Source organism: Nomascus leucogenys, chromosome 10 (assembly GCF_006542625.1).
Source record: "Nomascus leucogenys isolate Asia chromosome 10, Asia_NLE_v1, whole genome shotgun sequence".
Taxonomy (NCBI): domain Eukaryota; kingdom Metazoa; phylum Chordata; class Mammalia; order Primates; family Hylobatidae; genus Nomascus; species Nomascus leucogenys.
The window spans coordinates 54,145,853-54,161,733 of record NC_044390.1 but is presented as its reverse complement, the minus strand read 5'-3'; the positions used below and the strand labels follow the sequence as shown (position 1 = coordinate 54,161,733).

The window sequence follows — 15,881 nt, the reverse complement described above, 5'->3', positions numbered from 1 at the left end:
TCCCTTATAAAATCATCAGCTCTTGTGAGACTTATTCACTACCATGAGAACAGTATGGGGGAAACCACCCCATGATTCAATTATCTCTCTCTGGGTCCCTCCCACAACGTGTGGAAATTATGGGAGCTACAATTCAAGATGAGATTTAGGTGGGGACACAGTCAAACCATATTACCTCCCTCTATGCGACTGGTGTTTGATGATAGCTACCCTCTCAGTCATCCCTGGGCACCCAGCAGGTGGACATTACCTCCCAGCAGATCACCTGGGGAGCTATGTGCACCCCCTGTTCCTAAAACCACCCAAATGGCTGGGCACAGTGGCTCACGCCTGTCATTCCAGCACTTTGGGAGGCTGAGGCGGGCGGATCACCTGAGGTCAGGAGTTTAGGACCAGCCTGGCCAACATGGCGAAACCCTGTCTCTACTGAAAATACAAAAATTAGCCAGGTGTGGTGGCGGGCACCTATAGTCCCAGCGACTCGGGAGGCTGAGGCAGCAGAATCGCTTGAACCCACGAGGCAGAGGTTACAGTGAGCTGAGATGGTGCAGCTGCACTCCAGCCTAGGTGACAGGGCGAGACTCCACCTCAAAAAATAAAAAATAAAAAAAATTTAAAAATAAAACCATCCAACTGTGGGGTGTTCCTCTTCTGAGGACCCCTATGTTAGCATCTACTCATGTGGTCCCTCAAGGGGTAGATGGACCCTGGTGACCATCACGGGGAACAATCCACCGGATTATCTGACCGATTGTCACAGTTCTGCACTGTCACGACTGCTGTGTGGGTGAGGTCGGGGTGCACTAGGACCCCTGCTCTCTGCAGCCACACAGGATCCGTCCCAGCCCTCTCTCCAGCCACCCACCTCCTGTCTGCTGTGAACGGCCTCAGAGGGACCTCTCCTACCTGCCACCCGCAGGACCAGCCTTCTGGACCTGTGAGGTCTCTTCTGACTGCAGTTTCCCTGTCAAGACCAACCAAAGCGATAAACCTCACCCGCTACTCCAATCCCAAAATCCTCACCTGGCCCTGTTTCTGGAAATATCTCAGCATTGGCCAAAGGCTGAAGAGGGAGGAAAGGTCCCAGCCACCCAAGAGCAGGGCAAGGATGGGCAGGAGGGAGATACTGGAGGGGCTGAGGACCATGTGCTGGAGGGACAGGGAGGCTGGGGGGTAAGAGGTTGTGCTGAGCACATAAAGGGGGCCGACCCCAAATGGCAGCCCCTAGAGCTTGACCCCTTCCCAGGGAAGAGGATGCCTCCCACAGGGAGAGAAGGCAAGAAGGACCTCCAGCCTTCTTTCTGTTTTCAGAGACAGGGTCTTGCTCTGTTGCCCAGACTAGAGTGCCTTGGTGCAACCACGTCTAACTGCAACCTCGATCTCCTGGACTCAAGCAATCCTCCTACCTCGGCCTACTGAGTGGCTGGGACTACAGGTGCAGGCCACCATGCCCGGCTAATTTTTTATTTTCAGTTTGTAGAGACAGGGGACAGGCTCTCAACTATGTTGCCCAAGCTGGTCTCCAACTCCTGGCCTCAAGCGATCCTCCAGTTTCAGCCTCCCAAGTAGCTAGGATTACAGGCGTGAGTCACTGTGTCTGGCCAAATGCTAAGGATCTTAAGCATCTTTCTTGGGAATCTCAAGTCTAGTCTGAAGAGCCCTTGGCCCCTCTTCCAGAATTATACAACCCTTTGTTAGTCTCTCTTACAAATTCCCAGCATCTGTGCTGTGAAGAGTGTCTTCTAACGTGTGCTGCCAGGGACAGCACATCATCTTAACACCTGCTCCAGGGAGCATGGCTTCCTGACTCATAAGAAAGCAGATCTAGGCTGGGTGCAGTGGCTCACATCTGTAATCCCAGCACTTTGGGAGGCTGAGGCAGGTGGATCACTTGAGGTCAGGAGTTTGAGACCACAGTAGCCAACATGGTGAAACCCCATCTCTACCGAAAATACAAAAATTAGCTGGGCATGGTGGAGGGCGTCTGTAGTCCCAGCTACACTCAGGAGGCTGAGGCAGGAAAATCACTTGAACCCGGGAGGCAGAGGTTGCAGTGAGCTGAGATCGTGCCACTGCACTCCAGCCTGGGTGACAGAGTGAGACTCTGTCTCCAAAAAGAAAGAAAGAGAGAGAGAAATCTAATCACACAAAGTCAGGAAAGGCAGGAGAGAGAGAGAGAGGAAGGAAGGAAGGAAGGAAGGAAGGAAGGAAGGAAGGAAGGAAGGAAGGAAGGAAAGGAGGGAGGGAGGGAGGGAAAGAAATCTAATCACAGGAAGCCGGGAAAGGGAGCTCTAGGGTCTTTTTTTTTCTCTTTTTTCCTTATGCTTCCGTAGGTATTGAAGCCCTAGGGCAGGGACCCTCAACCCCTGGGCCACAGACTGGTACCAGTCAGTGGCCTGTTAGGAATGGGGCTACACAGCAGGAGGTGAGCAGTGGGTGAGCAAATGAACCTTCATCTGTATTTACAGCCACTCCCCATCGCTCACATTACTGCCTAAGCTCCGCCTCCCATCAGATCAGTGGCGGCATTAGATTCTCACAGGAGTGTGAACCCTATTGTGAACTGTGCATGGGAGGGGTCTAGACTGCGTGCTCTTTATGACAATCTAATGCCTGATGATCTGCTACTATCTCACATCACCCCCAGATGGGACCATCTAGTTGAAGGAAAACAAGCTCAGGGCTTGCACTGATTCTTCGGTTATGGTGAGTTATATCATTATTTCGTTATATATTACAGTGTAATAATAATAGAAATAAAGCATGCAATAAATGGAATGCCCTTGAATCATCCTGAAACCATTTCTTCTGCTCTCTGGTCCATGGAAAAAACTGTCTTCCATGAAACTGGTCCCTGGTGCCAAAAAGGTTGGGGACTGCTGCTCTAGGGTTTTGGTTCAGGGTTTCCTGAATGTGGACTTCTGGGGCCACATCCTTCTTTGCTGTAAGGGATCCTGCGCATTGTAAGATGTTGAGTTGCAGCTGTGGCCTCCACCCACCAGATGCCAGTAGCACCTGGCACCACCCAGCCCCCACCCCAGCTGTGACAACCAAAAATGTCTCCAGGCTTTACAAAATGTCACCTGTAGGGCAAAAGCACCCCTGAGTGAGAACTGCTGCCTTAGAGAAAGGGTTATATCATCAAACGTAATGGAGAGGCCAGGTGTTGTGGCTCACACCTGTAATCCCAACACTTTGGGAGGGCTGAGGTGGGCAGATCACCTGAGGTCAGGAGTTTGAGACCAGCCTGGCCAACATGATGAAACCCCATCTCTATTAAAAATACAAAAAAATTAGCTGGGCATGGTGGTGCACACCTGTAATCCCAGCTACTGGGGAGGCTGAGGCAGGAGAATCACTTGAACCCAGGGAGCAGAGGTTGCAGTGAGCCAAGATTGCATCACTGCACTCCAGCCTGGGAGAAAAAGCAAGACTGCTTAAAAAAAAGTAAGGCAGGAAGACCACTGCCCCACAGCAATTAGGCACTAGTGGTATCCCTGATACAAAAGGAACTACCTCAGCCTCCATTCTGATCAATGGAGATGGGCGCATTATAATTTAATTAAAACAGTTCTCAATTTAGCCTATTCATTCATAGATTCCTTTGAGCATGTGGTAAAAGTTGAGGAATAGCTAAGCCCCCAAATGCCGCAATTTCAGGGCTTACATAATATCTGAAATCCAAGGACTCCAGTTTGAAAACCCATGTCATAAAATTATTTACATAGTTTGGTACATATAATAATTTAAAAATAACAATATTCAGTGTCTGAGAAGCAGTGGAGAAATTTGATCCCTAATGTACTGCAGGTGGTTCTGTGAATGGGTACTGCTGTGTATTCCAGGACACAGCAAGACCCAGTGAGAAGCTTGGGTCCTGCTGGTAATTCTTCAATTTCAGTGTTTAGCCTAAAGAAGGCATCCAGAATGCCAATACAGCTTTACATACAAACATTCTGGCGACTTACGGATTACAGTATCAAAACACTGAAAACAGCCCAGGCGGGGTGGCTCATGCCTGTAATCTCAGCACTTTGGGAGGCCAATATGGGTGGATCACTTGAGGTCAGGAATTTCAGACCAGTCTGGCCAATGTGGTAAAACCCCATCCCTACTAAAAATACAAAAAAAAAAAAAAAAAAAAAATTAGCCAGTCGTGATGGTGCGTGCCTGAGGTTGAGCTACTCCGGAGGCTGAGGCATGAGAATCGCTTGAACCCAGGGGGAGGTTGCAGTGAGCTGAGACTGTACCATCGCACTCCAGCCTGGGTGACAGAGTGAGACTTCATCTCAAAAAAAAAAAAAAAAGAAAAGAAAAAAAGAAAAAACACCACTGAAACAATCTAAAAAAAATCTAATCTGTACAAGCTGGGGGCTTAGCAAATTGATATTTAAGAGGGGTGCAATAGGGTGTTGTTTACAATAAAATGGAAATTCCAATTACAGAGACTTGGAAACATGGAAGTTGTTTATAACAGTGTGATAAAAAGGAATTGGAAACACCACGGTGTTTTTTTTGTTTTGTTTTGTTTTTTGAGACGGAGTTTCACTCTGTCGCCCAGGCTGGAGTGAAGTGGTGCAATCTTGGCTCACTTCAACCTCCATCCCCCGGGTTGAGGCAATTCTCCTGCCTCAGCCCCCCAAGTAGCTGGGATTACAGGTGTGCGCCACCACGCCCAGCTAACTTTTGTATTTTTAGTAGAGATGGGGTTTTGCCATGTTGACCAGGCTGGTCTCGAACTCCTGACCTCAGGTGATCCACCCGCCTCAGCCTCCCAGAGTGCTGGGATTACAGGCATGAGCCACTGCGCCCAGCCAATGGTGTGTGTCCTTTAACTGAAACTATGAAAAGAAAATGTATGTGCATGAACAAGAATGTGTGGAAAACATGAAAAAGTGAAAAGTATGAAAACTGGGTTATCGGTAGATTTCTCCTTTTCTAAATTTCATTATTCTTTTTTTTTTAATAGGGTCTCACTCTGTTGCCCAGGCTGAAGTGCAGTGGTTCGATCATAGTTCACTGCAGCCTCAACCTCCTGGTCTCAAGAGATCCTCCTACCTCAGCCTCCCAAGTGGTTGTGAGAACAGGCATGCACCACCACGCCTAGCTAATGGATAATTTTTGTATTGGCCTTGAATTCCTGGGCTCCAGAGATACACCCACATCAGCCTCCCAAAATGCTGGGATTACAGATGTGAGCATGGCACCCAGCCTCATTATTCATTTTTTACATCTCTTTTTTAAAAATGATTTTTCTCGCAACACGTGCAATTTCTCTTATTCCACTCCAATTCAATTCTTTTTTTTTTTTTTTCTTTTTTGATGAGACGGAGATTTACTCTTGTTGCCCAGGCTGGAGTGCAATGGTGTGATCTTGGCTCACAGCATCCTCTGCCTCCCAGGTTCAAGCAATTCTCCTGCCTCAGCCTCCCAAGTAGCTGGGATTACAGGCATGTGCCACCACGCCCAGCTAATTTTGTATTTTTAGTAGAGACGGGGTTTCACCATCTTGCCCAGGCTGATCTCGAACTCCTGACCTTAGGTGATCCACCCACCTCGGCCTCCCAAAGTGCTGGGATTACAGGCGTGAGCCACCGCGCCCGGCCCAATTCAATTCTTTATTTCCAAGGTCAAGTTTATGATTTTAAAAATTAACAGCTTACCTTGAGTTTGATTGTCCCTTTATCTAAAAATGAAAATAAAATGAAAAAAGTTAAATCAAGAGCTGTGTTGCCCTGCCTCCCTGAGCTGCAGCCTCACAAACCACAAACTTCCTTAACCCAAAGGGGTTTCATGTGGACAAACACACCCTGGGTCATGCTGGCCTGGCCTGGGCCAGGCTGGGACTGGCAGAAGCCAGAGGTTTCCTCCAAGCTGGCGCAAGCTGAAGGCCAGAGGGAATGGACAAAGCTGAGCTATTCAGGGGAAAGCTGGCCTGCCTAAGTACTTGATTTACTTCACCCCTGGCTCCTGTCCAAAGTAAGCTGTGAGGGGAGTAATGGGAAAACACCAGGGGAGAGGAACAAGGAGAAGGGTGGAGAGAAAGAAGAGGGGACTGAGGTCCCCAGTGGACCTGACTGTTCTCCCATCACCTCACTCTGCTACCCACACTAAATCATTTGTGCTACTGCACTAGGTTTCTGGCCTCCAGGACTCAATTAGGTATCTATTATTTTTGCCTCCCAGCAACCATTATCCCATTTCCTGCTAACAGATCCTCAATTTCCTTGGACAAGCTATCTGCCCAGCACACAATCCGTGGCTCCTAAGCTCTCCATCCACCTTCCTGGGACTCTGAGCCAATCTGCATAGGCCTTCCCCCTGGTCACAGTGATTGGTTCAGGGCTGAGCACATGACCCAAAATGAACCAATCAGCATAGGCCTTCCCCTCTGGTCATAGTGATTGGCTCAGGGTTGAGCACATGAACCAAGATAGGCCAATCAGAGGGAATCCTGGGACTTTATCCAGCCATCTTGGGAAACTGGTGCTTCCCCTGATCTTAAGGAGAGACCTGGTTGCATCAGGAGGTAGGGCAAGAAGCTGGCCAGCAATACCAGTGGACTTTTTTTCTAGGTATGAGAGACCATAAACTGTTGCAGAAGCCAATTGGAGTTGGGTTTCAGTTGGCTAGCCACCCAAGTCAGAAGTACCTGGTTCTTCTAGGACTAGAAGGGCTTCTGGAAGGTTCTAGGAACTTCCACATTTCCACCTTCTCTGGCCACACCTCCCCAAAAGACAAGTGCTGCTTCACTGGCCTTGGAGCCCCTGGCCTTGTCTGTGTCTCCTGTGGCTACATCATTCTCGGCATGAGGAATGAGTCTACCTCCCCTGGGAGATTACAGCTTTCTGAGCCAGGGATCTGCATTCACTGTCTTGACCAGGAGGCTGAGGCTGTTGCTGTCTGCATTTGGCCAAGGAGTGAGGGGGGAGACTCGCTGAGGGCCTGAGCTGCACTTAGTAACAGGCCTGTGAGCCCAGGTCTGAGTCTAATGGTTCAGGTGTGCTGGAAACCCAACAAAAGGTTGGAGGGGGGTCACGTGATCTCCAGGTCCCCTGTCCCACCTCTGGTCAAAGGTGACACAGGTGGGTGACCCCACTCTGCCCAGATCTGCACCCACAGAACCAGGGCTGCTGAGGACCCATGAGCTGAGCTGCCCATCCTGGGCTTTACTCTCTCCATCTGTGGAATGGGGAGAATGCAACCTGTCCTCCCTCCCTCCCTCCCTCCCTCCCTCTCATTCCTCTGGGGATTTAGGGCAGAAGGGACGCAAAGCAACACCCACACTGCCCCAGCCCTGAAGGCCAGCAAGTGGCTCCACTTTGCAAAAGAAGGGGAAGTCCTGGTCTGGCACCCAAGGGACCTACCCAGGATGGCTCCCTGGCTCTGCACCACCGGCTCACCCTGGGCCACCAGCTGAGCCTGGACCATGACTTCCCTTGGGGAGTTAAAGATGGTCACGCTGATGACTTCCTCCACGCCCGTGCGAAAAACAGAGGGAGCTGCGATCAAGTAACCCCTGCAGGAAAGGAGATCCGAGGTGAAGTTCTCACCCCCAGCCCCCTGGCCTCGCTGCCACCACAGCTAGGTCACGGCTCTCCCCTCAGCAGACTCCTGCCTTTTGCTGACCACACCTAGCTGGCACTGATCTCTAGGAGTCTGTGTGCCCCCCATCAGTTCTTGAGTCCATGGATTGGCTCAATCACCTCTGAAGTCCCCATGCTGGGTAAGAATCTGGTCTCACTGGATTTTTCAGCATCGCACACCCCCTCTTACTCTCTGTATTCCAGCCTCCAGCCTGTTGACTCAGCTACTTCCTTCTGCCCCAGGACCCTTTTTTTTTTTTTTTTCTCCTGGAGACAGAGTCTTGCTCTGTCCCCAAGGCTGGAGTGCAGAAGCATGATCTCGGCTCACTGCAACCTCTGCCTCCCGGGTTCAAGGGATTCTCGTGCCTCAGCCTCCCAAGTAGCTGGGATTATAGGTGCCTGCCACCACGGCCAGCTAATTTTTGTCTTTTTAGTAGAGGCAGGGTTTTGCCATGTTGGCCAGGATGATCTAAACTCCTGACCTCAAATGATCCACCCTCCTCAGCCTCCCAAAGTTCTGGGATTACAGATGTGATCCACCACGCCTGGCCCTTCTGGCCCAGGACCTTTGCACATGTCATGCCCACTGTCTGAAATACTCTCCTCCACAAGCCAGGTAACCGGCAAGATCCCACTTCATCCTCACCGTGCACCCCCTCCACCACCACCATGAGAAGTGCTGACATCAGTCCCATTTAGAGAGTCAGAAAGGAAACCCTAGAGAAGTCAAGTCACCAGCCCCAATAGTGACAGACCAGGATTCTAACTCAGGCAGCCAGACTCCAGAACCCAATAAAAAGAAGCAAAAGGCTTCTTTGCAACTTTCATTTTAAGAACAAACCCTGAAAACAAACTATAGGGCCTCAAACAGAAAGAGCTCTGAAAACAATGGAATCAAAGCAGGGCTCTCTTTCCTAAAATCTTCAGATTGACTATGAAGTCACCTCTGGAAGGGAGGCATTACCCCCAGTTTCCCGATGGGAAGTTGATGCTTCAGAATAGGAACATGCACCAGATCACACAGCCGGGCAGAAGAGGGCACCGGGGTGTCCTTAGGGGACCTGACCTGAGGGCCCAGGTCCTCCCCACCTGAGCTCCTGTCTCCCAGTATCTGCAGCCTTCCATGGAAAATTACAAACGCCCTGTAACCTCATGAAATGCTTACAGTGTCCCCACAATCACCAAGAGCATTATAGCAAAGGCACCACAATTGCAACCATGTAGAATGATGGAAATCAGAAGAAAAGAGGGTAAAGGGGGAAACTGGACCATGCAATGAGATTAGGAGACATTTTCATTTCAATATTTTTTTATTTTTATTTATTTATTTAGTTTTAATTGAGACTGAGTCTTGCTCTGTTGCCCAGGCTGGAGTGCAGTGGTGTGATCTCAGCTCACTGTACCCTCCACCTCCCAGGTTCAAGGGATTCTTCTGCCTCAGCCTCCAGAGTAGCTGGGACTACAGGCGTGCACCACCACACCCAGCTAATTTTTGTACTTTTGGTAGAGACTGAGTTCCACCATGTTGGCCAGGCTGGTCTTGACCTCCTAACCTTAAGTGATCCGCCCACCTTGGCCTCCCAAAGTGCTGGGATTACAGGCCCACTGCACCTGGCCTCAATAGTGTCTCTAGAACAACCCAACATCCACATGCAAAAAGATGAATTGAGACCATTACCTCACACCATGCAATTAGATTAACTCAAAGTTAATCTTAGTAACAGATCTAAATTGAAGAAGTAAAACTTGTAGACGCACTAGAAGAAAACAAAGGAGAAAGTCATTGCGTGCTTAGATCAGGCAAAGATTTCCTGAGTAAGATACCAAAAGTAAGATCCATAAAATAACTCACTGATAAACCAAACTGCATGAAAACATCATTACAAATTTTGAATCTCAAAAGACACAGTGGGTTTGTGTTGTTTCATGCGCATGAACAATGGGTTTGGGTTGTTTACTGCAGCCCTGGCCACAGTGTGCACTGACCCTGCGATCACAGTGTGCTCCATCTGCCTTGAATAATTACCAGAGTTTAGTCCCGTGGGATCACACATGTGCTGTCCAACTCTAGGACCAACTGGAGTTTGCAAGACCCTAGGTATGTGCTGTGTATTACATAACTCCAGCACTGACCAGGACATGTAATTACCCTGTTCAGGTGTCCTGTCCAGCTCCAGCACAGGAATGTGGCATCCTTTAAAAGGGGCATACTCTTTCTGTCTGGCTCCCAGCTGATCCCTAGAGCTTAGACGGGCCTCACATATAGTACGTGGTGAGTGTAGAAGAGAGAGTGAGGAATACGTGTTCATTTTGCTTGGTCACCTTTGAAACTCCTGACAATATGGGTTCAAGTCCTCATCCAACTGCCCAGAGAACCTGACATCACCAAATTAAGTTTCCCTGCCATTCAGAAGTTGCAGCTGTTTCCAGCTGTTGGGATACTTGCCAGCCATTCATTGTCACACCTGACCCACCTCTAGCATCTGGGCCAACACTGGCTTCTCATCCTGCTGGTCTCAGAAGGTCCCAGATTGGGGAAAGTCATGTCCAGGTCAGTGTAGACAGAATTGCTCTTACAACTGCAAATCTATGCTGCTTTCTGGGATCAGAGATTCCTCACACAAAAATCTCTCAGGTCACAGAAGTGGGCATCCAGAGCTATTCCTAAGACGAGATCCTTTGGGTTGGGTGAACCATGCCCCTGGCTTAGAGGCCAGCTAATCTGGAATCCCAGGTCGGTCATTTGGGGATGTATCTTCCCCAGTGTATCTCTCAGCACAGGGATTCCATGTCACTTAACAGATGGTAAGATCACGGGGTGACTTTAGTCAGAGGAAAAGCCCTGGAGAACTGTTTAAAACTCTCCAACGGGCCAGGCACGGTGACTCACGCCTGTAATCCCAGCACTTTGGGAGGCCGAGGTGGGTGGATCACCTGATGTCAGGAGTTCCAGAACAGCCTGGCTAACATGGAGAAACCCCATCTCTATTAAAAATACAAAAAATTAGCCACGTGTGGTGGCACACGCCTGTAATCCCAGCTACTCGGGAGGCTGAGGCAGGAGAGTCGTTTGAACCTGGGAGGCGGAGGTTGCAGTAAGCCAAGATTGTGCCATTGCACTCCAGCCTGGGCAACAAGAGTAAAACTCTGTCTCAAAACAAAAGCAAAAACCCAAAAAACAAACAAACAAACACCTCTGTGTAAGGCAGGGTCTCTAACTGGAGCCAAGGTCTGTCATGTGGGGCCGCCTCATTACTTGCGGTGGAAGCTGACCTGCGCATCGAAAGCTGTTTACCAGCATTCCTGGCCTGCACCCACTTAATGCCAACACCAAATGCCTCCCCCTATTTGTGACCAACAAAAATACCTCCGGACATTTCCCAATGGCCTCAGAGAGACAAAAATTCCCCCCAGGGCTGAGAACCACTATTCTAAGGGATGCCAGCTTTGAAAGAAGCATCAGGATGAAAATTTGCAGGGTTCTGATTTCACGAAATCTAGGAGAGGAAAGTCTGGATGCTCAGAGCACAGTAGACTGTCTTGCTTTTAAAACTGTGACCAGCAAGGACCAAGTACTCACTGCAAATAACGACACCCACCTAGTCTCACTGCTTACCAGTTTTCTGGAAACTCCTAAACAAGGGCTGCTTGAACAAGCCATCTCCTAAACGCCCAGCTGGACTAAAAGGCTGGTCTTGTGCAGACCAGGGCAGCCCCCCTGAACCCGCAGCCCTGCAGAGCTCACCCGAACTTGCCAGATTTAGAAATATTCTCTGTGAAGCCAACTTAGGAGTTCTCCCCAGCAGCTAGTTAATTCACCTTCTCCCCGCTGTCAACCCACCAGAAGCCTGCAAGCAAACCTCTAGAAAAATGTAGAAGCAAAACAAACACTTCCTCCCCCCTCACCACGCCCACCCACGGGAAACTGCCCCTTCGCACTCTCCTCCCACTTCTCAGCCAAGACGCTCCTCTTACCTTCATGCCTTGGACAACTGGAAATCGCCACCCAAGATGACAGCCCGGGTCACGCGAAAGGGGCGAGGTGGGGCGGGGGGAGCTGACCTCAGCACCTTTAGCTTTTGGGAGTCCCTGTACCTCCACAGAGCCACTTCAGAAACTTTAGGGCGCCCCCTCCTCAAGACGATTCGGGAACAAGAAGCCAGCTCCAGCCCAGCGCGGAGGCTGTGTAGCCTTGGGCAGGTCGCTGCAACCCTCTGAGCCAGTCCCCGTGACCCCCACCCCAGAAGGCGACCGACCTCCTCTGTCTCCGGAGGATACTCACGGGGCCTGAGGCTGCGCGGCGCGCACGCCGTCCCGCGCCGACAGCAGCAGGAGCAGGAGCGGGAGCGGGAGCAACGGCCAGAGCAGGGCGCCGCTCATTTTTCGGCTCCTGGGGGGCGCCGCGCCTGGGGAGGGGGCTGGGTCAGGGCTGGGCCAGAGCCGGGGTCCGAGCGCGGCAGTCCTCGCGCCACCGCCGGGGGCCCTTTGTTCGCAGCCCCCGCGCAGTGCGCCCGGCGCCATGCGCCCCGCTCCGCGCCCGGCCAAGCTGGGGCAGCCCCGGGCCAGCCCCCTCCCCGGACCCGCCTCGTCTCCGGGCCCGCCCCGCTCGCCCCGCTCGCCCAGCTCCTGGGCGCACCCTCCCGGGACGCCTGCTCCGCCCATCTCCGGACCCCGACCCGCCCCGATCCCTTCCGGGGATCGTCCCCTCACTTACTCCCCGGACCCACCCGATTCTTCCCGAACCCGCCTCCCCGCCCCCTACCCGGATTCGCCCCTGGATTCCGCCCTCCCCACCAGCCCCGCCTGGGACCCGACCACCCACCGCCCCCACTGTCTCTCTCCTCTCCACCCAGCGTCCACTCGGAACCTGCCCCTTCCCTGGCCTCCTCCTCCCTCCCTCACCAGCCACCCCCTTATGGCCCCCTCGCCGGGCCCGCCCCTCCCCAGGGGCCGCTGGGTCTGGACGCCGCCTGCAACCCCGATCCCACAGGGGCCCCTTGCCCCAGGCCCTGGCCTGTATCTGGTGCCCAGTGCAGTGCGTACAGCCCGAGGAGCAGAGGACCCTTTGGGGAAACAGTCTAGCCATGGGTCGAACCTTCCAGACCCACATCTGCCCCAGGCCCCTATCTGTGCTCATTTCTCCCCTCTCCCCCACCCCTACTGTCCACAAATCCCTCGGGCCCGTCCCCTCTCTCTCTGGACCTCAGGGTCCCCCTTTCCCTCCCATAGAGCAGGGGTGGATGGGCACCCCCTTTCTCTCCAAGAGCAGAGTGTCCCCTCCTCCCCTCCCCGTGTGGCCCCCTCAGCGATGGTCCTGCTGTCCTAGGTCCCACTGGCAGGCGGCACATCCTATACCATGTCCAAGTCCTGGACCCCCTCTCTCCAGTGTGGAACTCCCTTCCCCCAGCTACCAGCTGCCCTCCTTCTAAAATTCCAGTGCTGACCACACCCTCTCCTGCCCAGAATCCTCGGGGCTCCCTGTTTATTTTATGTTTTATTTTTATGTTTTGAGACCAGAGTTTTGCTCTGTTGCCCAGGCAGGAATTTCGTGGTGCAGTCACAGCTCACTGCAGCCTCAAACTCCTGGAGAGTAGCTGGGACTACAGGTGCAAGCCCACACCCAGCTCATTTATATATATATATATATTTAGAAACGGAGTCGCACTGTGTTGCCCAGGGTGGTCTTGAACTCTGGGCTCAAATGATCCTCCCTCCTCAGCCTCCCAAAGTGCTGAGATTACAGGTGTGAGCCACCACATCCAGCCAGGGATTCCCGTTTATTGAGACCAAATCCAAACTCTGGCTTTGATGGCAGAGACCTCAGCCTAGTTCCTCCAACACCCTGTTCTCACTCTACTGCCTGCTTCTGCCTAATCTCTGTCTTCTTCTACCTGCCTCCTTCGCCAGTCCAACTCCGGATCCTTCCAGGAAACTCAAGGGAAACTTCTCTTGCCCCCTCCCTGCCCCTAGGGATGTGGGTCCTCTGGGGGCTTCTCAGCCCTGTCCACAGCCTTTGGACCTAATACTGATCACCCAGGCAGCACCAAGCCCTGGGCTGGGCAATGAGGACCCTGGGACATACAGGACCTGCTGCCACTGAGCACACAACCCAGAGGGGACGTAACTGATGATGTGTGTTGGTGTGTGTGTGTGTGTGTGTGCGTGCGTGCGCGCAGGGGCTGGGCTGGATTGAGTTGCCATCTCTCCTGCCTGGAGAAGAGGAGGGAGCTGCCTGCCTCCAAGCTCAGACCAGGCCAACCCCAAACAGGCTGCTAAACTCGCAGGCTGCTAAACTCGCTAAATCAGCAGCGTCTGATCTCACCCTCATCATCGAAGTTTGCCCCATGCCACCCCTCCAGGCCAACTCTGACTGCTACCTAAGCCAACCTCCACTCCTCAGCCTCCAGGCCAGCCTTTGACCCCTCCGCTTCCCGCTTGACCACTGGGCTCTGGCCACACTGGCCTCTGAGATACATCAGACCCCCACCCACCACCACCATCTCGGGCCAAGGTGCCAGCTGTTCCCTCTGCCTGGGGATTCCCCATGGGATCACAAGACTGGCCGCTCTCCTCCACCTTCAGGGTTAGCCCCAAGGTGCCTTCCCTGCCTGCCTGTGTTGTAAGGTCTAAAATGTCAGTGCTGCCTTGGCATGGTTGAGCCACACAGGACCACGATGTCCTGACCGACCGTTCAGCTACTTTCGCCAAATATGCCCCCTGCCTGGCAAGAGAAGCTGCTCTCCACCTGGCTGTCTCACCAAGCAACCAGACCAGCTGCACCCCACCCATCAGCCACAGACTTCACTTCCCTAGCTGCTGAGAAGTTATTGAAACAAGCCATGCCCAGGCGCGGTGGCTCATGCCTGTAATCCCAGCACTTTGGGAGGCCGAGGGGGGTGGATCACCTGAGGCCAGGAGTTCAAGACCAGCCTGGCCAACATGGTGAAACCTCATCTCTACTAAAAATACAAAAATTAGCGGGGTATGGTGGTGCATGCCTGTAATCCCAGCTACTTGGGAGGCTGAGGCAGGAGAATCGCTTGAACCTGGGAGGTGGAGTTTGCAGTGAGCCAAGATTGCGCCACTGCACTCCAGCCTGGGTGACAGAGCGAGACTCCGTCTCAAAAAAAAAAAAAAAAAAGAAAGAAAGAAACAAGCCAATCACATCCTCCCAGGAGAACCAGGGGCTGCCTCACCCTTTTGTTACTACAAAGCCTGCTTCCCACAGCCCCTGCTTGTTGATTGTGCTCCCGAGTGCAACCCCTGTGTGGCCTCACACAGTGTACAGGGTCCCCCTCCCCTCATTGTGTGAGAATAGGTGAGCACTAAACTATAGATCTCATCCACCCAATGTCACATGTATGTTCGGCCATCTCATACGCTTTTTTTTTTTTTTTTTTTTTTGAGACGGTGTCTTGCTCTGTCGCCCAGGCTGGAGTGCAGTGGCACGATCTCGGCTTGCTGCAAGCTCCGCCTCCCAGGTTCACGCCTTTCTCCTGCCTCAGCCTCCCAAGTAGCTGGGACTACAGGCGCCTGCCACCACACTCAGCTAATTTTTTGTATTTTTATTAGAGACGGGGTTTCACCATGTTAGCCAGAATGGTCTCGATCTCCTGATCTCATGATCCGCCTGCCTCGGCCTCCCAAAGTGCTGGGATTACAGGCATGAGCCACCGAGCCCAGCCTTTTTTTTTTTTTTTAAACGGAGTCTCGCTCTGTCACACAGGCTGGAGTGCAATGGCGTGATCTCAGCTCACTGCAACCTCCGCCTCCTGGGTTCACGCCTTTCTCCTGCCTCAGCCTCCCAACTAGCTGGGACTACAGGTGCCCACCACCATGCCCGGCTAATTTTTGTATTTTTAGTAGAGATGGGGTTTTGCCATGTTGGCCAGGCTAGTCTCAAACTCCTGACCTCATGTGATCTGCCCGCCTCAGCCTCCCAAAGTCCTGGGATTATAGGCATGAGCCACTGCACCCAGCCCATCTCATACTATTTAGAGCAGCAGTCCCCAACCTTTTTGGCACAAGGGACCGGTGGAAGACATTTTTTCCATGGACAAAGGGCAAGGTGGTGGGAGGGACAGTGATGGTTTTGGGATGATCAAGTTCATGACATTTATTGTGCACTTTATTTCTATTATTGTTACATTGTAATATAATGAAATAATGATACAACTCACCATCACTCACCATCACGTCGTAGAATCAGTGGAAGCCCTGAGCTCTCGTCTTCCTGCAGCCAGAGATCCTACCTGGGGGTGATGGGGGACAATGGCAGATTATCAGGCATTAGAT

The 15,881-nt window shown here is 52.1% G+C and overlaps 1 protein-coding gene across 1 annotated transcript in view; it reads right to left on the bottom strand.

Annotated features, from left to right (window-relative positions):
- The window catches only part of CPAMD8 (C3 and PZP like alpha-2-macroglobulin domain containing 8), a 134,511-nt gene extending 122,383 nt beyond the window's left edge, over positions 1 to 12,128 (bottom strand). Inside the window, exons 1-3 of the mRNA XM_030821854.1 lie at positions 11,869 to 12,128; positions 7,368 to 7,519; positions 5,664 to 5,686 (exon numbers count right to left, since the gene is read on the bottom strand). Coding sequence (XP_030677714.1) covers positions 5,664 to 5,686; positions 7,368 to 7,519; positions 11,869 to 12,107 — 414 coding nt within the window. The 5' untranslated portion in view covers positions 12,108 to 12,128. The remainder of the gene's footprint in view (positions 1 to 5,663; positions 5,687 to 7,367; positions 7,520 to 11,868) is intronic.
- Between the last annotated feature and the right edge of the window lie 3,753 nt (positions 12,129 to 15,881).